Source organism: Sciurus carolinensis, chromosome 11 (assembly GCF_902686445.1).
Source record: "Sciurus carolinensis chromosome 11, mSciCar1.2, whole genome shotgun sequence".
Classification (NCBI taxonomy): domain Eukaryota; kingdom Metazoa; phylum Chordata; class Mammalia; order Rodentia; family Sciuridae; genus Sciurus; species Sciurus carolinensis.
The window spans coordinates 103221504-103239254 of record NC_062223.1 but is presented as its reverse complement, the minus strand read 5'-3'; the positions used below and the strand labels follow the sequence as shown (position 1 = coordinate 103239254).

Genomic DNA, 17751 nt, shown 5'->3' with positions numbered 1-17751 from the left:
TAAATAAATAAAACCAACCCAAAAAGCATATTTCTCCTTTTTAACAGATCCTCTTTGTTCTTTTCTGCCCATGAATTTTCGTCTTCAGGGATTAGCAAATGCAACCAGAAATCAATTGCAGATATTTAAAATTAAAGACATACAAAAAAAGAATAATTTTTTCTAGATATTAAGTCCTTTATTTTAAATGATAAAAGCATATAGTATAGATTATAGCTATGTATATGAAACTTTTCATTTGCTTATATCTTATATTTAATTTTAATATGTTCTTAAAATAAAACTGCTTTTAAAAGTTCTGCACAATTCTGACTTCTTACCAAGTCAGTCCACCTCACTCAAACACACAAATATATTTTGTCTAGTGAATTCTAGTCAATTTTTCCATCTTAAAAAAAAAATGCCCCAGTTTTCCTTTCTGCCACGACAGGAAGCATTTCCGGGAGATTAATCACTATTTTGCCTTGCAAAATTGGGAAGGTTGAGAGAAATTAGTAAAGTAGGTTGTATCATCCTACTTTGAATTTGGAATTTTTGGAAATGATCCTGCTGCCATTTGGATGAAAGCATTGATGAGTCAAACTGCGGGTAATCTAAACAAACTATCACCCTATAAATGTTGGGCTGCAGAGGGTGGACCTAGCAGGAGGTAGGCAGAGAGCAGTGCACAAAGGCATCTCGGAGCTGAAGAAAGCCACACCACTGAAAATGAGGAGTCTCCCAATTCTGCTGCTGTGTGTGACAGTTTGCTCAACCTATCCATTGGATGCAGCTTCAAGAGGCGAGGACACCAGCATGGAGCTTCTTCAGGTAGGTAACTAATGGAAACAGTCCTCACATGCATTGACAGGGCAAAGCTGGGAAACCATCTCTTCTGCCCACAATACTGTTTGACTTATTGCATAAGAATAATTCAGGGATGGAGATTTATAAAATATTAGAATGAAGGGGGTCTCAGTATCACACCATGTGGGTTATTCCTTTTATGTTGGAAGAAAGAAAACCTAGAAATATTAGGTATTTTTCAAGGTCACTCAACAGCACAGGAGTAGTAGCTTGAGGAATATGAATAGCAAGTGAAGAGTTTATGCACTATGTCTTTCTTGGAACTTCTTTGAGTATTTTAATCCAGTGTAATCTTACCTAAATATTTATAGTGCTGATATGTTTGCATGAGGGAATTTTTTCAGCTTTTTTCTTAAACCAGATCTTTATGAAAAGCATTAGGTGGAAAATTGAATAAATTTACTTGAAACCTGCAAATATTTATGCCCAAAGAGATTTGTTTGTTCATTTTGTTGTTGTTCTCCTTTAAGGGCATTGAAACTTTATCTTAATTTTCTACTTCACTTGCATGTTTGGGTAATAAACTAGGTTGCAGAGATATTTAGGTACAAAATGTGAACTAAGGTTCAGGAGAAGTCTCTAACTGAAGAATTAAATGCACTTTGACATTTATTATTTCAGCAAACTAGAGAAATATTTCAAATAGATTAAGAAAGTGAACAACTGTAAAAATTTACTATAAATGGCTATTGCTAAAAAATCCTAAAACAAAACAAAACAACAAAAAACTATACTTATTCCCCTAGAAATACCTAGAAAACTACTATGGCCTTGCGAAAGATGGGATACAATTTGTTAGAAGAAAGGACAGTAGTCCTGTTGTTAAAAAAATCCAAGAAATGCAAAAGTTCCTTGGACTGGAAATGACGGGAAAGCTGGACTCTAACACATTGGAAATGATACACAAGCCCAGGTGTGGAGTCCCTGATGTTGGTCACTTTAATACCTTTCCTGGCATGCCAAAGTGGAGGAAAAACAAACTTACTTACAGGTAATGGGTCCAAAGAGGTTCTCACATAATATTGAAATTTGATTTGCTGTTTCACAGGAGAAAACATTATTTTCTTCAAATTTTCTTATGCAGGATTGTGAATTACACACCAGATTTGCCAAGAGATGCTGTTGATTCTGCCATTGAGAAAGCTCTGAAGGTCTGGGAGGAGGTGACTCCACTTACATTCTCCAGGTTGCATGAAGGAGAGGCTGACATAATGATCTCATTTGCAGTTAGAGGTAAAAAAAAACATCAAAACAAAAAAATCACAAGAAATACAAATATTAATCAGATGCTGTTTTGCTGGTGGCTCAAAATAGATCCTAATTACCTATCTTTCCAATTATTTTTTTTTTTCCTATTAGAACATGGAGACTTTATCCCTTTTGATGGACCTGGATATAATTTGGCTCATGCCTATGCACCTGGGCCAGGGATTAATGGAGATGCTCACTTTGATGATGATGAGCAATGGACAAAGGATACGTCAGGTTAGTGCTACATGTGATAGGGTGTTAATTTCTCTTTATATTTAGAATTATCAAGAAATTGTGTATCCTGGATTTCCCAATGGGTTACAGATCAACAGAATATATATATATATATATATATATATATATATATATAATTTTTTTTTTTTTGTCCCAAGGATTGAAGCCAGGGGTGTTTAACCACTGAGCCACATCCCCAGACCTTTTCACTTTTTATTTGAGACAGAATCTTGCTAAGTTGCATAGAGCCTCACTAAGTTCCTGAGACTAGCTTTGAGCTTGCAATCCTCCTGCCTCAACCTGCCAAGCTGCTGGAATTACAGGCATTTTCCATTGTGCCCTGGCAGAATATATTTTTGTTTTATTATTATTGAATTAATGTTCATATGCTTAGAGGTTTATTCCTTTCTAGTAAGCTCAATGTAGGAAATATCATTGTTATTTTTTTAATGACTATGGATCTTCTGTGCTCTAAGGAGCACTATTATTTTTTAAACTTTTTTTTAGTTGTCAATGGACCTTTATTTTATTTATTTTCATGTGGTGCTGAGGACCGAACCCAGTGCCTCACACATGCCAGCCAAGTGCACTGCCACTGAGCAACAACCCCAACTCCAGGAGCTCTTCATTAACAGTATTTTTTTCATTATATTGAATTGCAGATTTATAAGAAATGGTGTACTGCATTGAATCTACACTAAAAGTTGCCCTGGATGTTGTTTATGCAATTTCTCCCACTAACTGTACTTTTCAGACAGAAATCAAAATTAAATTCCAGAAACCATGGTTCATTTTGTTCTTTATGGCTCTGTCAACATTTTACTACTTCTAGGTTAAGAAGAGTGTTGGGGGACTTGTGAAAGAAAGGACCAGCTCCAAATACAATGTTCAAACTGTTAAGGTGGAAGAAAGTTTCTCAGTTCACAATGGTATAGTTTGGAGAATGTCTTCCAAAGTTTTCAAAAAACTGATTGAAACAAGTAATACTAGTTCTGAGATTTAATTTGTATTTATAATGAAAATACAAACAGAATATCTGTAGAAAATACTTATGTGAGTTTAGTGCTATATAAAATTCTTGGTTTGATTGAATTTACATCTTATTACAAAGGAAAGTTCCTGCAGTCTTAAATAAGAACATACCCAGGGTTGCAAATTGCCCAAGCAATACTTTAAAAAGACAAATAGACTTACTTGTTATGTCAATAATAATTACCCAAAGTCTTCCGATTTCAGCATCGTGGGGTTTTTAATATAATATGAAGAAGAAGATCTGAATGCACCCAATGTTTATGTATCCAAAATATCTTTTGTGACAAATACTAGACATGATTGGGCATGTTATGCTTTAAACTAATTTTGCAAATCCTATGACATCTATCATAATTCATCTTTTTGGACTTAGTATGGGTGTAATGATAATGAGGCTAAAAATTATGAAGGCAATATTCCAATTGAAAGCCACAGGAGTATTATTGTTCAAGGATTTCAGAGCTGAGATGAATACACTGTGATCTATTTAACTGAGACTGCAAGTGGCAAATGTTAATGCACTGAAACAGTGTTTCTCTTTTCATTGGCAAATAAGAGAAATATTTTTTTGATATGCTAAAGAAGTCCTTTCATAGCTGAATAGGAGAAAAGAGACTTGGTTCTTGAGTGAAAAGCCTGGGGAGGGAGATGTGACGGGGTACTTTCTCTCAAAGATTAACTTCAAGTATGAGTCTTGAAATACACTTGACTTTCCATTAAATGTGCAATCAGTAAATTGCTCAATTAATCAAGAACAAGGCAGGGGAGAAAAAGCCCTGTGTAGGTCCAGGAAATAAATAAAAATGCACAGTTTCCTATAGAATGTACATGTATTTAGGGAATTAGTAACTCTTTTATATTTCTTAAATAGGGATCAATTTATTCCTGGTTGCTGCTCATGAACTTGGCCACTCCCTGGGTCTCCTTCACTCAAACAACCCTGAAGCCTTGATGTATCCAGTCTATGATTCCTTTGTGGATCTGGCCCGCTTCCACCTTTCTCAAGATGATGTGGATGGCATTCAGTCCCTCTACGGTGAGTGATGCTGGACAAAATAGGCATTGCAGCTTTGTGATGATACCACAGAGAGTATTGGTGATTTAACCTTGAGATGTTTGCAAAGCATCTAAATCCACAGATGCATCCCCTTTCTCCTCATGTTTGCCTCCCCTACTCTTTCCTTTAGGACCTGCCCCTGTCACCACTCAGGATCCTGTGGTGCCCACCGAGTCTAGCCCATCAGATCCTGGGCTAGACTCACCACCAACCATGTGTGATCCAGCTCTGTCCTTTGATGCAGTCAGCACCCTGAGGGGAGAAATCCTATTCTTTAAAGACAGGTCAGGCCAGAAAATTGTATCTTCCTCTCTATCCTTTTGATGTGTAATGCTTAGAAAGAAAAACAAACAAACTTGAGAGAGATCTTTAAACATTTAGGATAAAAACATTTCCCCCGAGCTTCAAATCATTCAGATCGAGTGCTGTCCTTTTCATATTTTCCTAAAATTGTCAAGGATGATTTGGTTCTTGATCTTGAATTCTTGTTCCCGAACATTCTAAGTCATATTTGCTTTTCAAAGGATACAAGTAGATCTTTAGATTCAGAATTTTATCTGTACTTCCTTTCAAAATGATACCAGGGTAAACATTACATTTAATTTTCTTACAGTTTGATATATACACACATGCTAAACACCCACTGCACAAATGAAAGTCACATTTATGCTTCCCCAGATGTCTCTACCTTCATCCAGTCAAGACTTCTTGCGTATCCTCCCAGGATTATTCTTTGCATACACAAGATTATATTTAAGCAACACACACACACACACACACACACACACACACACACCCTCACTATCTTTTTGAAAAGTGTGGATGGTAGCATGGTATTTTGCAAGCTCTACAGGTAGTTAAAACTTACGCTGGGCTACTTAGTTTTCATGGTAGGAAAGTTTTCCTATCACAGAAGACAATACTCTGGAAACCTGTGACAGGAGATCCATTGAAGTGTTCCAAAGAAAAGGAAAGATACTTTTCCAATGATGATATACCTGATTTCCACCTGTAATCTAACCTAGAAGATGAGGGAATGGGAAAAGATGGGAGAAGCTGGACAGAGAGGAAACTGTGCTAAAGATGAAAGACAATTTTCCAATTTACACTTCTATTAACATTATATTTCAGGCATTTTTGGCGCAAATCCCTCAGGACCTTTGAACCTGAATTTTATCTGATCTCTTCATTTTGGCCATCCCTTCCTTCAAGTGTGGATGCTGCATGTGAAGTTACTAGCAAGGATACTGTTTTCATTTTTAAAGGTAATTATTATATAAACACTGAAATAAACCCACTGACAATAAAACATAACAGGACTTTAATATTCTCTGCTATGTCAAATTTTGGCTACTAAGGTAGCTAAAAGGTGATGAGGAAATAGTTAGGATCAGTCTTATTCTATCATATTTTGGGGTTGAAAAAACGAACACAGGAAGATAAATTGTCCAGGGTTGTAAATTCACTCATTTGATTTTTGTTCATTCCTTTAATATGCAGATTTTTCTTAAATGTCCACTATGGAGCTGGAAACTAAGTCTAAAATTTAGGTTTCCTCTTTACCATGAAAATTTAGAGATGCTAAAACGTATTTCTAAAACTAAAGGGGTTGGGGCTGGGGAGATAGCTCAGTCAGTAGAGTGCTTACCTTGCAAGCATGAGGCTCCGGGTTTGATCCTTAGTACCGCCAAAAAAAAAAAAAAAAAAACTAAAGGGATTTTAACCATTATAAATTCAATATGACTCTGAATTTTTAACAAATAGGAAACCAGTTCTGGGCCATCAGAGGACATGAGGTACAAGCAGGTTACCCAAGAAGCATCTACACACTGGGTTTCCCTCCAACAGTAAGGAAAATTGATGCAGCCATTTCTGATAAAGAAAAGAAGAAAACTTACTTCTTTGTAGAGGACAAATACTGGAGGTAAGATACCTTAGGAAGGACTTTGCCTAGAGCCCAATTAGGGAAATCACTCCTCCACTCTACCCTGGATCTGATTCCCCCTCACTAGGAAGATGGGGGCTCTTGACAACCCTGAGCCAGCACCTCCTGGGATGCAGCAGTGCCTCATAGTAGGCATTGCTTCAACTTTCCTGCGTGGTGTCCCATCAACTAGGCTGGCACTTCTGCTTCTACGCTGCTCCCCACTTGCCTGGAGTTCCTTGTTTTTTGTCTTCCTACTCAATCCTTCCCATTCTTCAAGTCCTGGTTCAAATCCCTATTGCCTCCATGAAACCTCCCCTCCTGAACTTCAGGCCCAACTGATCTTCTTCCAATGAAGGCAGATGCCCTGAAAACCTAGGACACAGTTTAGCATCCCTTTCCTGGTGCTCTAGAGTGCTCCTTGCCTCAATATATGTTTGTTTTATCTTACTAATATCATATATGCTTTTCAAGGACTTCCTTTAAATTGACCCATTTATTATCTCTTGTCTATTTAAAAAACAACAAGAAATAGGAGTCCTGTTTTGTGGATACAATTCAGGACTTGAAGACAGTCTGATTCCTAGGCCATCTACCCAGACTCTGAGACATCAGGGCAGGATATCCAATGCCTAACCCATGGGTCCAAAGCATATTTCCTGTGCTTTGCTTCTTGTCTCAAACCCTGTTTTTAGGAGGCTGCCACAGAACTCTTCATTATGCAGGGTGAGGAGAAAGGGCAGGTATATACAGACCAATTATGGTAGAAAACTTGAAATTGTATTCAGATAAATGATTGAATTCACTATGTGTGTGTCTGTGTGTGCGTTTATCTGTTCACACCTTCATGCCTTTAAGATAGACTATTAAGTTTCTTTCTTTCAGTCCATTACCAAAATAACAACAGCATCTTCTATAGGAGGTTGTTGCACCTGCTCCTAATGGAGCTATGACCTGGAGAGCTAAGTTTGTAGTGTGGTTAAAGTCATGTATTTCTGTAATGCTAAATGTGCTTGATGTTTATTTATAGTACTTGGGAAGTTGACTAGAATTCCATATGATTTATGAATTTTGATAACACAACCTCTATGAAATGCTGAGCTGCCCTTCTTTTACTTGGTACAGATTTGATGAGAAGAGCCAGTCAATGGAGTCAGGCTTTCCCAGGCAGGTGGCTAAAGACTTTCCAGGGGTGGATTCGAAGGTTGATGCTGTTTTTGAAGCATTTGGTAAGAGGATACTTACTCTGTTGACTGTGGGACACTTTAAACATTTCATGGCATCAGTGGGAAGAGAAGAATTGAATACATTTTAATAACAGGATTTTTAAAGTCAGTTTCCTCCTCCCTCCCCCACATTTTAATTCACCTACCTTTGTACTAACTATATTACTACTTCAGGTGAGTTGTTTTGCATCATAAAGATAATAAACACAAACTTCTATTTTATACATGCATGTAAAACCAAATTGATCAGATGTTTACTTTATCACATCACCTTTATTGAGCCAAGGGTTAGTGCAAAAATCCCATCAAAAGATGTGGCCAGGTTTAATATTGGCTGACTGACCTTCTCCTTCATCTCATCCTGTTTCTACTACTAATTCGCAGGGAGATTTCTCTGTCTTGCCTAAATTAGTGATTGGCTACATTGATTCATTGCAAATACTTGTCTTTCCATGTAACCAAGGTTTTAATAATAATAATTTTAAAAGTGGTTTTTCTCTCTCAAGGGTAAGTGAATGGAGGTTGATGACCTTTATTGAAAGATAACCTGGGTACCATGTTCACAGAGAATTAAAGTGTACTCTTTGTTTTGAAAGAGTTACTGTGATTCTCTGAGGCCTGAAATGTCCCTCAGGCTGCAATAGGGAGAAAAGGGAGGAGGAGGAATGTTAGGAAGAAAGACAGGAAAAAGAAAAAAAAAGGAGATCACAGTTTTCAAGCAAGCAGAGAATTGTTTTTCTGATTAGAAGCAGAACACCCTAAAAAATCTAGAACTTGGCTATGATATAGACTCCTTCCTTGTTGAGTAAACCTGGACAAGCATCTGAATCTGTCCAAACTTCCACTTGCTCAGCTGTAAGATGGAGTTAGATGTGTTTACCTTACAGGGCTGTTACTTAAATAAATGAAAAACAATCTCATAAAATGCTTAGCATTGTCCCTGGCACAGAGTAAACTCTCTAAAGACTTAATCTTTTCAGTTATCTATTTTTCTGAGCTTTCTATGTTGCCCAATTTCTTCTCTTGAAAAAATATCTCACTGTTTCCCTTTGTATTTGTAGGGTTTTTCTATTTCTTCAATGGATCTTCACAGTTGGAGTTTGATCCAAATGCGAAGAAAGTGACACATGTCTTGAAGAGTAACAACTGGCTTAATTGTTAGGAGAGAGGTGTAGAAGGCACAATATGGGCATTGTAAATGAAGCTAACAATTCTTCATCTGCATTTGTGAATTGAAGGGGTCTGTTTTCTCCTGAGTGTACTAGGACAGAGAACTCAATCATGAGCTCTGTTTCTTGTCAGTCATTTTCATGTTACAGGGCATTCAAAAGAACTGCTGTATAACTTGCACTTTGGCACATGGACTGATCTTCCACAAGAGAAAGGAAAGTGTTCTTGGGAATCAGACAAGTGATTGTATCTATATAAACTATTTGCTTGTTATTTAATAAATATGATTTGCCACTTAATTATTATTATTATTTTTTTTGTTTCAAGAATAATTCTTATCATCTTGGGCCCAGTATGGGCTGAGCGATAGACAGCCTGAAATACTTGCTCAGCGGAGCTGGCAGGAATAGCCTCTGTAGCTGGGGTCTCATGATGGGCTTATCCAGAACTGTAGACAATCCTCTACTAGACCTTCCCACAAACCATATATATATAGGATGCTTATTTCTACCACCCAGACATCGTGCATATTCTGACATACCTAAGAAGAATGATCTAGGGGGTTGTCATGTAGGCTCTGGGAATAATTGTAAAGTGAACCCTATGATCATAGCAAATCACCTAGTTCACACACCTCATTTTACAGGTGGGAAAGTCAAACTTGCTATTCGTCTTTTCCTTTTCCTTATATATTCCCTCAGTGAAGCCCCTTCCCTGCCATAGTCAAGAAATTTTCTCATAACTACCCTATTCACACATGAAAATATCCTCTTGTATTCATTTTGTATCTGTCGGTACCTAGAGGTAAATGTCCATTGACAAATCACAATTCTAAAAGAGGTTTAACCCCCTTAGGTAACATCTCTAGCACAATGCCTGATGCAGGGTAAGAGTTCCCTCTCTCTTTGGTTGATCCATTCCTTTGAGAATAATTTATTAATCACATTCATATGCCAGGCATTGTGCTAGGTTGAAGGCATAGGAACCTGGAAAAATGAACATAGTCCCTGCTACCCTCATTGAGATTACAATCCTGAAAAAATGAATATATGCAAATAATCACAAATGTGAACATGCAATTATAAACCTAAGAGTTATAAAGGAAAAATAGATTCCTTTTTTAGAACAACAGGGGAACCTACTTTAAAGTGGCTTCAGAAAAAAGTTTTTGAGGGACTGGCATGGAGAAGGTTTGAGGGGATGTGTGGAGACTAGGTAGGAGATAATGGCTTGGACTAAGGTGGTCACATTGCAGAGCCAAAGATAAAATGGCATATATGCAAATGAGATGGGCATTAGGACTTAATGAGGGTTTAGACATGCACCTGGAGAGGAAATATCCAAAATCATTCCCAGATAGCTTATTTGAGCACAAGGGTAGATGGTGACATCATTTACTGAGATGGAGGAAGAATGGCAGAGAATGTTCTTGAGGGAAGGGCAAGAGTTAAAATGAATTACTTAGTTTTGCCAATTTTTGAAATGTCTGTAAGATATTCAGGTAATCGCCAAAGTAGTTTGGAATTCAAAAGGCAGAACATAAATATGGGGGAATTATCAGTATTTATTTTTATATATACATATTTATTTTGAGATCAGGTCTTGCTATGTTGTCTGGGCTTGCCTGAACACCTGGGTTCAAGCCATCTTATGTCAGTCTCCTGAATGGCTGGGCTACAGGCCAGCTTAATTTTCAGTCTTGAGGTTTTTCTTGAAGTCACAAGTAAACAATAAACCATGTGGGGAGAATTTATGAAGAAAATCCAAGAAATAGTAACATTTTGCTAAGAAATATAGCACTTCTTTATTTTTAAGATTACCTAAATTTATTTAGTTTATGTTTGAACGCCATGCCATAGTCACAATGCAAAATTTAAAAGGTAAAAAATTATGCAGTGGAAAGTAATTTTTCCCTCACCTTTGTCTCTAACACCTAGTTCTTTTTCTCAAAGACAGTCAAGTAGATGTTTAAGATTTTTATGGATCCTTCTAGAGCTAGTTTATGCTTTCCAAGAATGAATATCTTTATTTATTTATGTTTTACACACTGTATTTTGATTCATTGTACACAAATGGGGTACATCATTTCGTTTCTATGGTTGTACAGGATGTAGATTCATACCATTCATATAATCATACATGTACATAGGGTAAAAATAGAACAAAATAATCACACTGTTCTGCTCTTTATTTTTTTCACTTTACATATATAGGCAACCATTCCATGTACATGGAAGGTACATGGACAAATACCTCATTCATTCTCTTTATTTTAAAATAAATTTAATTTAATATCAAAAGTGCAATACTAAAGACTCAAATGCAATGAAAGAACACATTCATCCATTTATACTAATGATAATGCACTTTTAATAAAACTCACTATGGAAAAAAATAATAGTGAGTCTTATCACAGTCAATGTCCTTCTACAAGCTAGGTGTAAAATCAATGTTCATAATTCATAATTCTTCAATTTACACAATATATGTTCATGTTTGCATGGTCCTTAATATAATCACCTACCATATTTATAATCATTCAAAGAATAAATCATTGATTTGAGTCAATCAAGTAATATCATCCCAAACCAAACAGTTAAACAAAGGAACTGTTTGTATTGACATCTGTTATTTGATTATCCCATGACTATTAGAGGTTGTTTCTTAGCAAATTAACGACAAAGTTCACCTTATTTGAGTTTTGACCCAGCAGCTGAGCAACAATGATGAAGTCCACAGTCTTACTGGAAAATCTGATAGACAGTGTCTCTAAGTCACTTTGCTCAGTTAAGATCAACGCATATTCCATTTTTACATTTACTGGAATTTTACTTGTTCAATTCATGATTTTAAATCTCTAGGTTTTCATTCCTCCAAATTGCTAAAGACAATACGCCACACGCCTAGACTTCTGTTTCTCCATTTATTTCCAACAGAAACATTTTCTTAAGTGTCTATATGTTCTAGAAGGAAAAATTTTCAGAGATGGCCACTTTTGTCCAATAGTCTAATGCCATCAAATTTCTGAATCAAGGGGACCTGGAACAGAAAAGGGCAGAAACAAGGTTCTTCTAAGTTTTACCTGAACTATCACAAGTGGAAGTATAAGAAAGTGACTTTTTTTTTTTAAAGAAATCTGAGTCTTACCTGTTAAGGAAATGAGTAGTTAGCTGTCACATCACAACTCTCTAATAGTGGGACTGTCAGGGAATTCTGCACTGGTGAGCATGATTTGTTTACCTACCAGGTATAAACTTCCAGCACTTCATTCATTTTGTGCTTGTTCCAGTTTGCCTTTAGTCTGTACCAGTTTTCCTTTTGTTTTTGTTTGTTTGTTTGGTTGTTTTTTTTTTGTTTTTGTTTTTGTTTGTTTTTTGCAGTGCTGGGGATTGAACCCAGGGCCATGTGTCTGTGAGACAAGCACTCTACCAACTGAGCTATGTTCCCAGCCCCCTCTTTTTGTTTTTAGAAAAACCAAATTGGTGGTTGAGTCTACCACTACTGATCTCAACTGGGCAATGCTAGGCTGCTGGCTTTACTTGAGTCCTGGATTTGAGAAGCAATCTCTTGTCCCTGCGTTGCTACTCCTGTGTCCCTGTATGCAAACTCCTGCTGTGGTTGCTTTAGCTTCAGGATGCCTTCAGCCAGTTACATCACTCAATTTGGGTTTTGTGGACAGTCCTTCAAAGCTTGCACGGCTGTTTCATATTTATTGTTTCATGTTAGAATGAACTCAAAGAGTGCCATGGCTTTGAAGTTTGTTCCACTCAGCCAAATCTTTCAGAAGAGGTTTTACTGTTGGTTAACTTCAATCTGAGAGTTGCTTCCTGGACCAGTCTCAGGTCCCCAACCCTGCAAGGGGAGGGCAGCCAACCAGAGCCCTAGCAGCCTGACCCAGCTCTGTCCTTTCCCTGGAGTCCAGAGAATAAATATGTAGTTTATTTATTCAATTTTCTATTGGTGATTGAACATATTAAGTTTATGCACTAAATAAATAAATAAAATGTTAAAATAAATTTTTTTTAAATCTAATAAAAACATTTAAATAAATATTATGTAAAGAATATAACAATTTTATAACATATACAAATACATTTTAAATACATGATATTTAAAAAAAGTGAAACAAATAAAAATGTGCACAGCTGTAGGTTATTTCCAGTATTCAATATATCAGTAAGCTATCTTCAATATTTTGCTATCACATCCAGTGCTATAATAAATATGCTTGAATACGTTTGCATCTCTGCTGAAAAATTTAATATTCAAAGACTGAGCAAGGATAGAGGAGCAAGAAGACTACTGGATGACTTCTCCAATACCAAGGCCATTGGATGCTCTTCACAATAGCAGTGTTGGTGGAATGGCTGAGCTGTATTAGAATTGTGGGTAGAAAATTATAAAGTTAGAATGTCTTGGTACAGGTAGTAGAAAATTTGAGTTGGTTTATATATGAAGGAGATTATTGGTTTGCCTTTCTTAAAAGTACAAGACCAGGGCAGGTTTTAGTTAGAGTGTAATGGGTTCTGGCTTCTTCACTCTGTGACTGTCTTGTTTTACTTTAAGGGTGACTTTATCATGGCAACAAGAAACTACAGTAGTTTCAGGCATCAAGCCTTCATAGAATACCACCTCTGACCATGAAAGATCATTTCTGGGCTTCTCCAGCTTGGACCATTTTAATCATGTAAGCATCCAGACCAGCCATTGTGGCAGGGAGGAATTCCTCCTGGTCATGTTGGTGTTGTAGAATGGAGGAAAATATGTCAAGGCAGCAATCTCTGTCCATTTACCACACAGAGAATCTGGGAAGTGACAGCATGGAAATAGTCGATACAGATAATTATTAGAAGTTGGGCTGGGAAGAAAGAAAATAATATTTTCTGTGTCTTGGAAGACCTGATTCATAATTCTTACACATATATTTACTTGCTTGGGCAAAAGGAACTAAATGACTTTTTTTTTTTTTTTTTTTTTTTTTTACTGGATACCTGTTTTGTGTCAGGCACTGAACTAGGGTCCTGATATATGCTGTTCATTTACTTCTCATAGTAACAGTTGCATTGGTGGTTTGTCTCAATTGTGCAAAAATTTAGAGTGCTTCAGTAATTTTGCTTGGTTGCATAGTAAGTACCGTCAGTGGAATCTGATTTTATATCATTCCAATTTCATTTTTATTTTGTCTTACAGACAATAAGTCAGCCTCCATGGTTTTATCTCATTTAGTTTTGACTCCACTCTGAAGTAGAGATTCTACTGGATAATCTTCAATCTGCAGTTTAAAATCTCCTCAAGCCCAAAGGCCAAGGTTCTTCTGTCTTCATTTTTTTTTTATTCTTTTATTGTAAACAAATCGGATACATGTTGTTTCTCTGTTTGTACATGGCATAAAGGCATACCATTTGTGTAATCATAAATTTACATAGGGTAATGCTGTTTGATTCATTTTGTTATTTTTTTCCCTTCCCCCACACCCCTCCCACCCCTCTTTTCCCTCTATACAGTCCTTCCTTCCTCCATTCTTGCCCCCCTCCCTAACCCTAACTCTAACCCTAACACTAAACCCTCCCACCCCCCATTATGTGTCATCATCCACTTATTACCGATATCATTCTTCCTTTGGTTTTTTGAGATTGGCTTACCTCACTTAGCATGATATTCTCCAATTTCATCCATTTGCCTGCAAATGCCATAATTTTATCATTCTTTATGGCAGAGTAATATTCCATTGTATATATATACCACATTTTCTTTATCCATTCATCAATTGAAGGACATCTAGGTTGGTTCCACAATCTGGCTGTTGTGAACTGAGCAGCTATGAACATTAATGTGGCTGTATCTCTGTAATATGCTGATTTTAAGTCCTTTGGGTATAGGCCAAGGAGTAGGATAGCTGGGTCAAATGGTGGTTCCATTCCAAGTTTTCTAAGGAGTCTCCACACTGCTTTCCAGAGTGGCTGCACTAATTTGCAGCCCCACCAGCAATGTAAGAGTGTACCTTTCTCCCCACATCCTCGCCAACACCTGTTGTTGCTTGTATTCTTGATAATCGCCATTCTAATTGGGGTGAGATGGAATCTTAGGGTGGTTTTGATTTGCATTTCTCTTATTACTAGAGATGTTGAACATTTTTCCATATGTTTGTTGATAGCTTGTAGATCTTCTGTGAAGTGTCTATTCATTTTTCAGCCCATTTGTCGATTGGATTATTTGCATTCTTGGTGTAGAGTTTTTTGAGTTCTTTATAGATTCTGGAGATTAGTGCTCTATCTGAAGTATGATTGGCAAAGATTTTCTCCCACTCTGTAGGCTCTTTCTTCACATTGCTGATAGTTTCCTTTGCTGAGAGAAAGCTTTTTAGTTTGAATCTATCCCAGTTGTTGATTCTTGCTTTTATTTCTTGTGCTATGGGAGTCCTGTTGAGGAAGTCTGGTCCTAAGCCGATATGTTGAAGCTCTGGACCTACCTTTTCTTCTATAAGATGCAGGGTCTCTGGTCTGATTCCGGGGTCCTTAATCCATTTTGAGTTTAGTTTCATGCATGGTGAGAGATATGGGTTTAGTTTCATTCTGTCGCATATGGATTTCCAATTCTCCCAGCACCATTTGTTGAAGAGGCTATCTTTTCTCCATTGCATACTTTTGGCCCCTTTGTCTAGTATGAGAAAATTGTATTTATTTGGGTTTGTGTCCATGTCCTCTATTCTGTACCATTGATCCACCTTTCTATTTTGGTACCAATACCATGCCGTTTTTGTTACTATTGCTTTGTAGTAGAGTTGAAGATCTGGTATTGCGATACCCCCTGCTTCACTCTTTCTACTGAGGATTGCTTTAGATATTCTGGGTTTTTTATTCTTCCAGTTGAATATCATAATTTCTTGCTCTATTTCTGTAAGGTACATCATTGGGATTTTAATTGGAATTGCATTGAATCTGTATAGCACTTTTGGTAGTATGGCCATTTTGACAATATTAATTCTTCCTATCCAAGAACATGGGAGATCTTTCCATCTTCTGAGGTTTTCTTGAATTTCTTTCTTTAGTGTTCTGTAGTTCTCACTGTAGAGGTCTTTCACCTCTTTTGTGAGATTGATTCCCAAGTATTTTATTTTTTTCGATGCTATTGTGAATGGGGTAGTTTTCCTAATTTCTCTTTCTGAAGATTCATCACTGATGTATAAAAATGCCTTAGATTTATGTGCATTGATCTTATATCCCGCTACTTTACTTAATTCACTTATGAGATCTAAAAGTTTTCTGGTGGAATTTCCTGGTTCCTCTAAGTATACAATCATATCATCAGCAAACAGGGATAGTTTGAGTTCTTCTTTTCCTATTCGTATCCCTTTAATTTCTTTGGTCTGTCTAATTGCTCTGGCTAGAGTTTCAAGGACAATATTGAAAAGAAGTGGTGAAAGAGGGTATCCCTGCCTTGTTCCAGATTTTAGGGGGAATGCTTTCAGTTTTTCACCATTTAGAATGATATTAGCCATGGGCTTAGCATAGATGGCCTTTACAATGTTAAGGAATGTTCCCACTATCCCTATTTTTTCTAGTGTTTTGAGCATGAAGGGGTGCTGTATTTTATCAAATGCTTTTTCTGCATCTATGGAAATAATCATGTGATTCTTGACTTTAAGTATATTGATATGGTGAATGACATTTATTGATTTCCTGATGTTGAACCAACCTTGCATCCCTGGGATGAAACCCACTTGATCATGGTGCACTATCTTTTTAATATGTTTTTGTATGCGATTTGCTAAAATTTTGTTGAGAATTTTTGCGTCGATGTTCATTAAGGATATTGGTCTGAAATTTTCTTTCCTCAATGTGTCTCTGTCTGGTTTAGGTATCAGGGTGATATTGGCTTCATAGAACAAGTTTGGGAGGGTTCCCTCCTCTTCTGTTTTATGGAATACTTTGAGAAGTATTGGAATGAGCTCTTCTTTAAAGGTTTTGTAGAACTCGGCTGAGAACCCATCTGGATCTGGACTTTTCTTTGTTGGTAGACTTTTGATGACTTCATCTATTTCATTACTTGAAATTGGTCTATTTAAATTGTGTATGTCCTCCTCGTTCAGTTTAGGCAATTCATATGTCTCTAGAAACCTGTTGATGTCTTCGAAATTTTCTATTTTGTTGGAGTATAGATTTTCGAAATAGCTTCTAATTATGTTTTGTATTTCAGTCGTGTCTGTTGTGATATTTCCTTGTTCATTCCGAATTTTAGTAATTTGGGTTTTCTCTCATCTTCTCTTTGTTAGTGTGGTTAAAGGTTTATCAATTTTGTTTATTTTTTCAAAGAACCAACTATTTATTTTGTCAATTTTTTGTATTGTTTCTTTTGTTTCAATTTCTTTGATTTCAGCTCTGAGTTTAACTATTTCCTGTCTTCTACTACTTTTGGTGTTGGTCTGTTCTTCTTTTTCTAGGGCTTTGAGCTGTAGTGTTAGGTTGTTTATTTGTTGAGCTTTACTTCTTTTATTAAGTCTGCTCCATGAAATAAATTTTTCTCTAAGTACTGCTTTCATAGTGTCCCAGAGATTTTGATATGATGTTTCTTTGTTCTCATTTACCTCTAAGAATTTTTTAATTTCCTTCCTAATATCTTCTGTTATCCATTCATCATATAATAGCATATTGTTTAATCTCCAGGTGTTGGAGTAGTTTCTGTGTTTTACTCTTTCATTTATTTCTAACTTCAATCCATTATGATCTGATAGAATACAAGGTAGTGTCTCTATCTTCTTGTATTTGCTAACATTAGCTTTGTGGCATAATATATGGTCTATTTTAGAGAAGGATCCATGTGCTGCTGAGAAGAAAGTGTATTCGCTCTTGGTTGGATGGTATATTCTATAAATGTCTGATAAGTCTAAATTATTGATTGTGTTATTGAGATCTATGATTTCTTTGTTCAATTTTTGTTTGGAAGACCTGTCCAGTGGTGAGAGAGGCGTGTTAAAATCACCTAGTATTATTGTGTTACGGTCTATTTGGTTT

General features: G+C 36.5%; 1 protein-coding gene across 1 annotated transcript; it reads left to right on the top strand.

The window, feature by feature from the left end:
- Positions 1 to 591: 591 nt before the first annotated feature.
- LOC124958931 (stromelysin-1-like) lies at positions 592 to 9027 on the top strand. The gene is made up of 10 exons (XM_047517530.1): positions 592 to 810; positions 1593 to 1837; positions 1931 to 2079; positions 2206 to 2331; positions 4235 to 4399; positions 4551 to 4704; positions 5552 to 5685; positions 6185 to 6344; positions 7470 to 7573; positions 8632 to 9027. Exons 1-10 carry the CDS (start codon positions 709 to 711, stop codon positions 8730 to 8732), a joined length of 1440 nt encoding a protein of 479 aa, XP_047373486.1. The 5' UTR covers positions 592 to 708; the 3' UTR covers positions 8733 to 9027.
- Positions 9028 to 17751: the final 8724 nt, after the last annotated feature.

What these genes read in the sequence shown, in the direction of transcription:
- LOC124958931 (XM_047517530.1), top strand. Translation starts at nt 709, where the DNA reads ATGAGGAGTCTCCCAATTCTGCTGCTGTGTGTGACAGTTTGCTCAACC. An exon ending in GTAGAGGACAAATACTGGAG is followed by an intron (nt 6,345 to 7,469) that starts GTAAGATACCTT and finishes TACTTGGTACAG; the next exon opens with ATTTGATGAGAAGAGCCAGT. An exon ending in TGCTGTTTTTGAAGCATTTG is followed by an intron (nt 7,574 to 8,631) that starts GTAAGAGGATAC and finishes TTGTATTTGTAG; the next exon opens with GGTTTTTCTATTTCTTCAAT.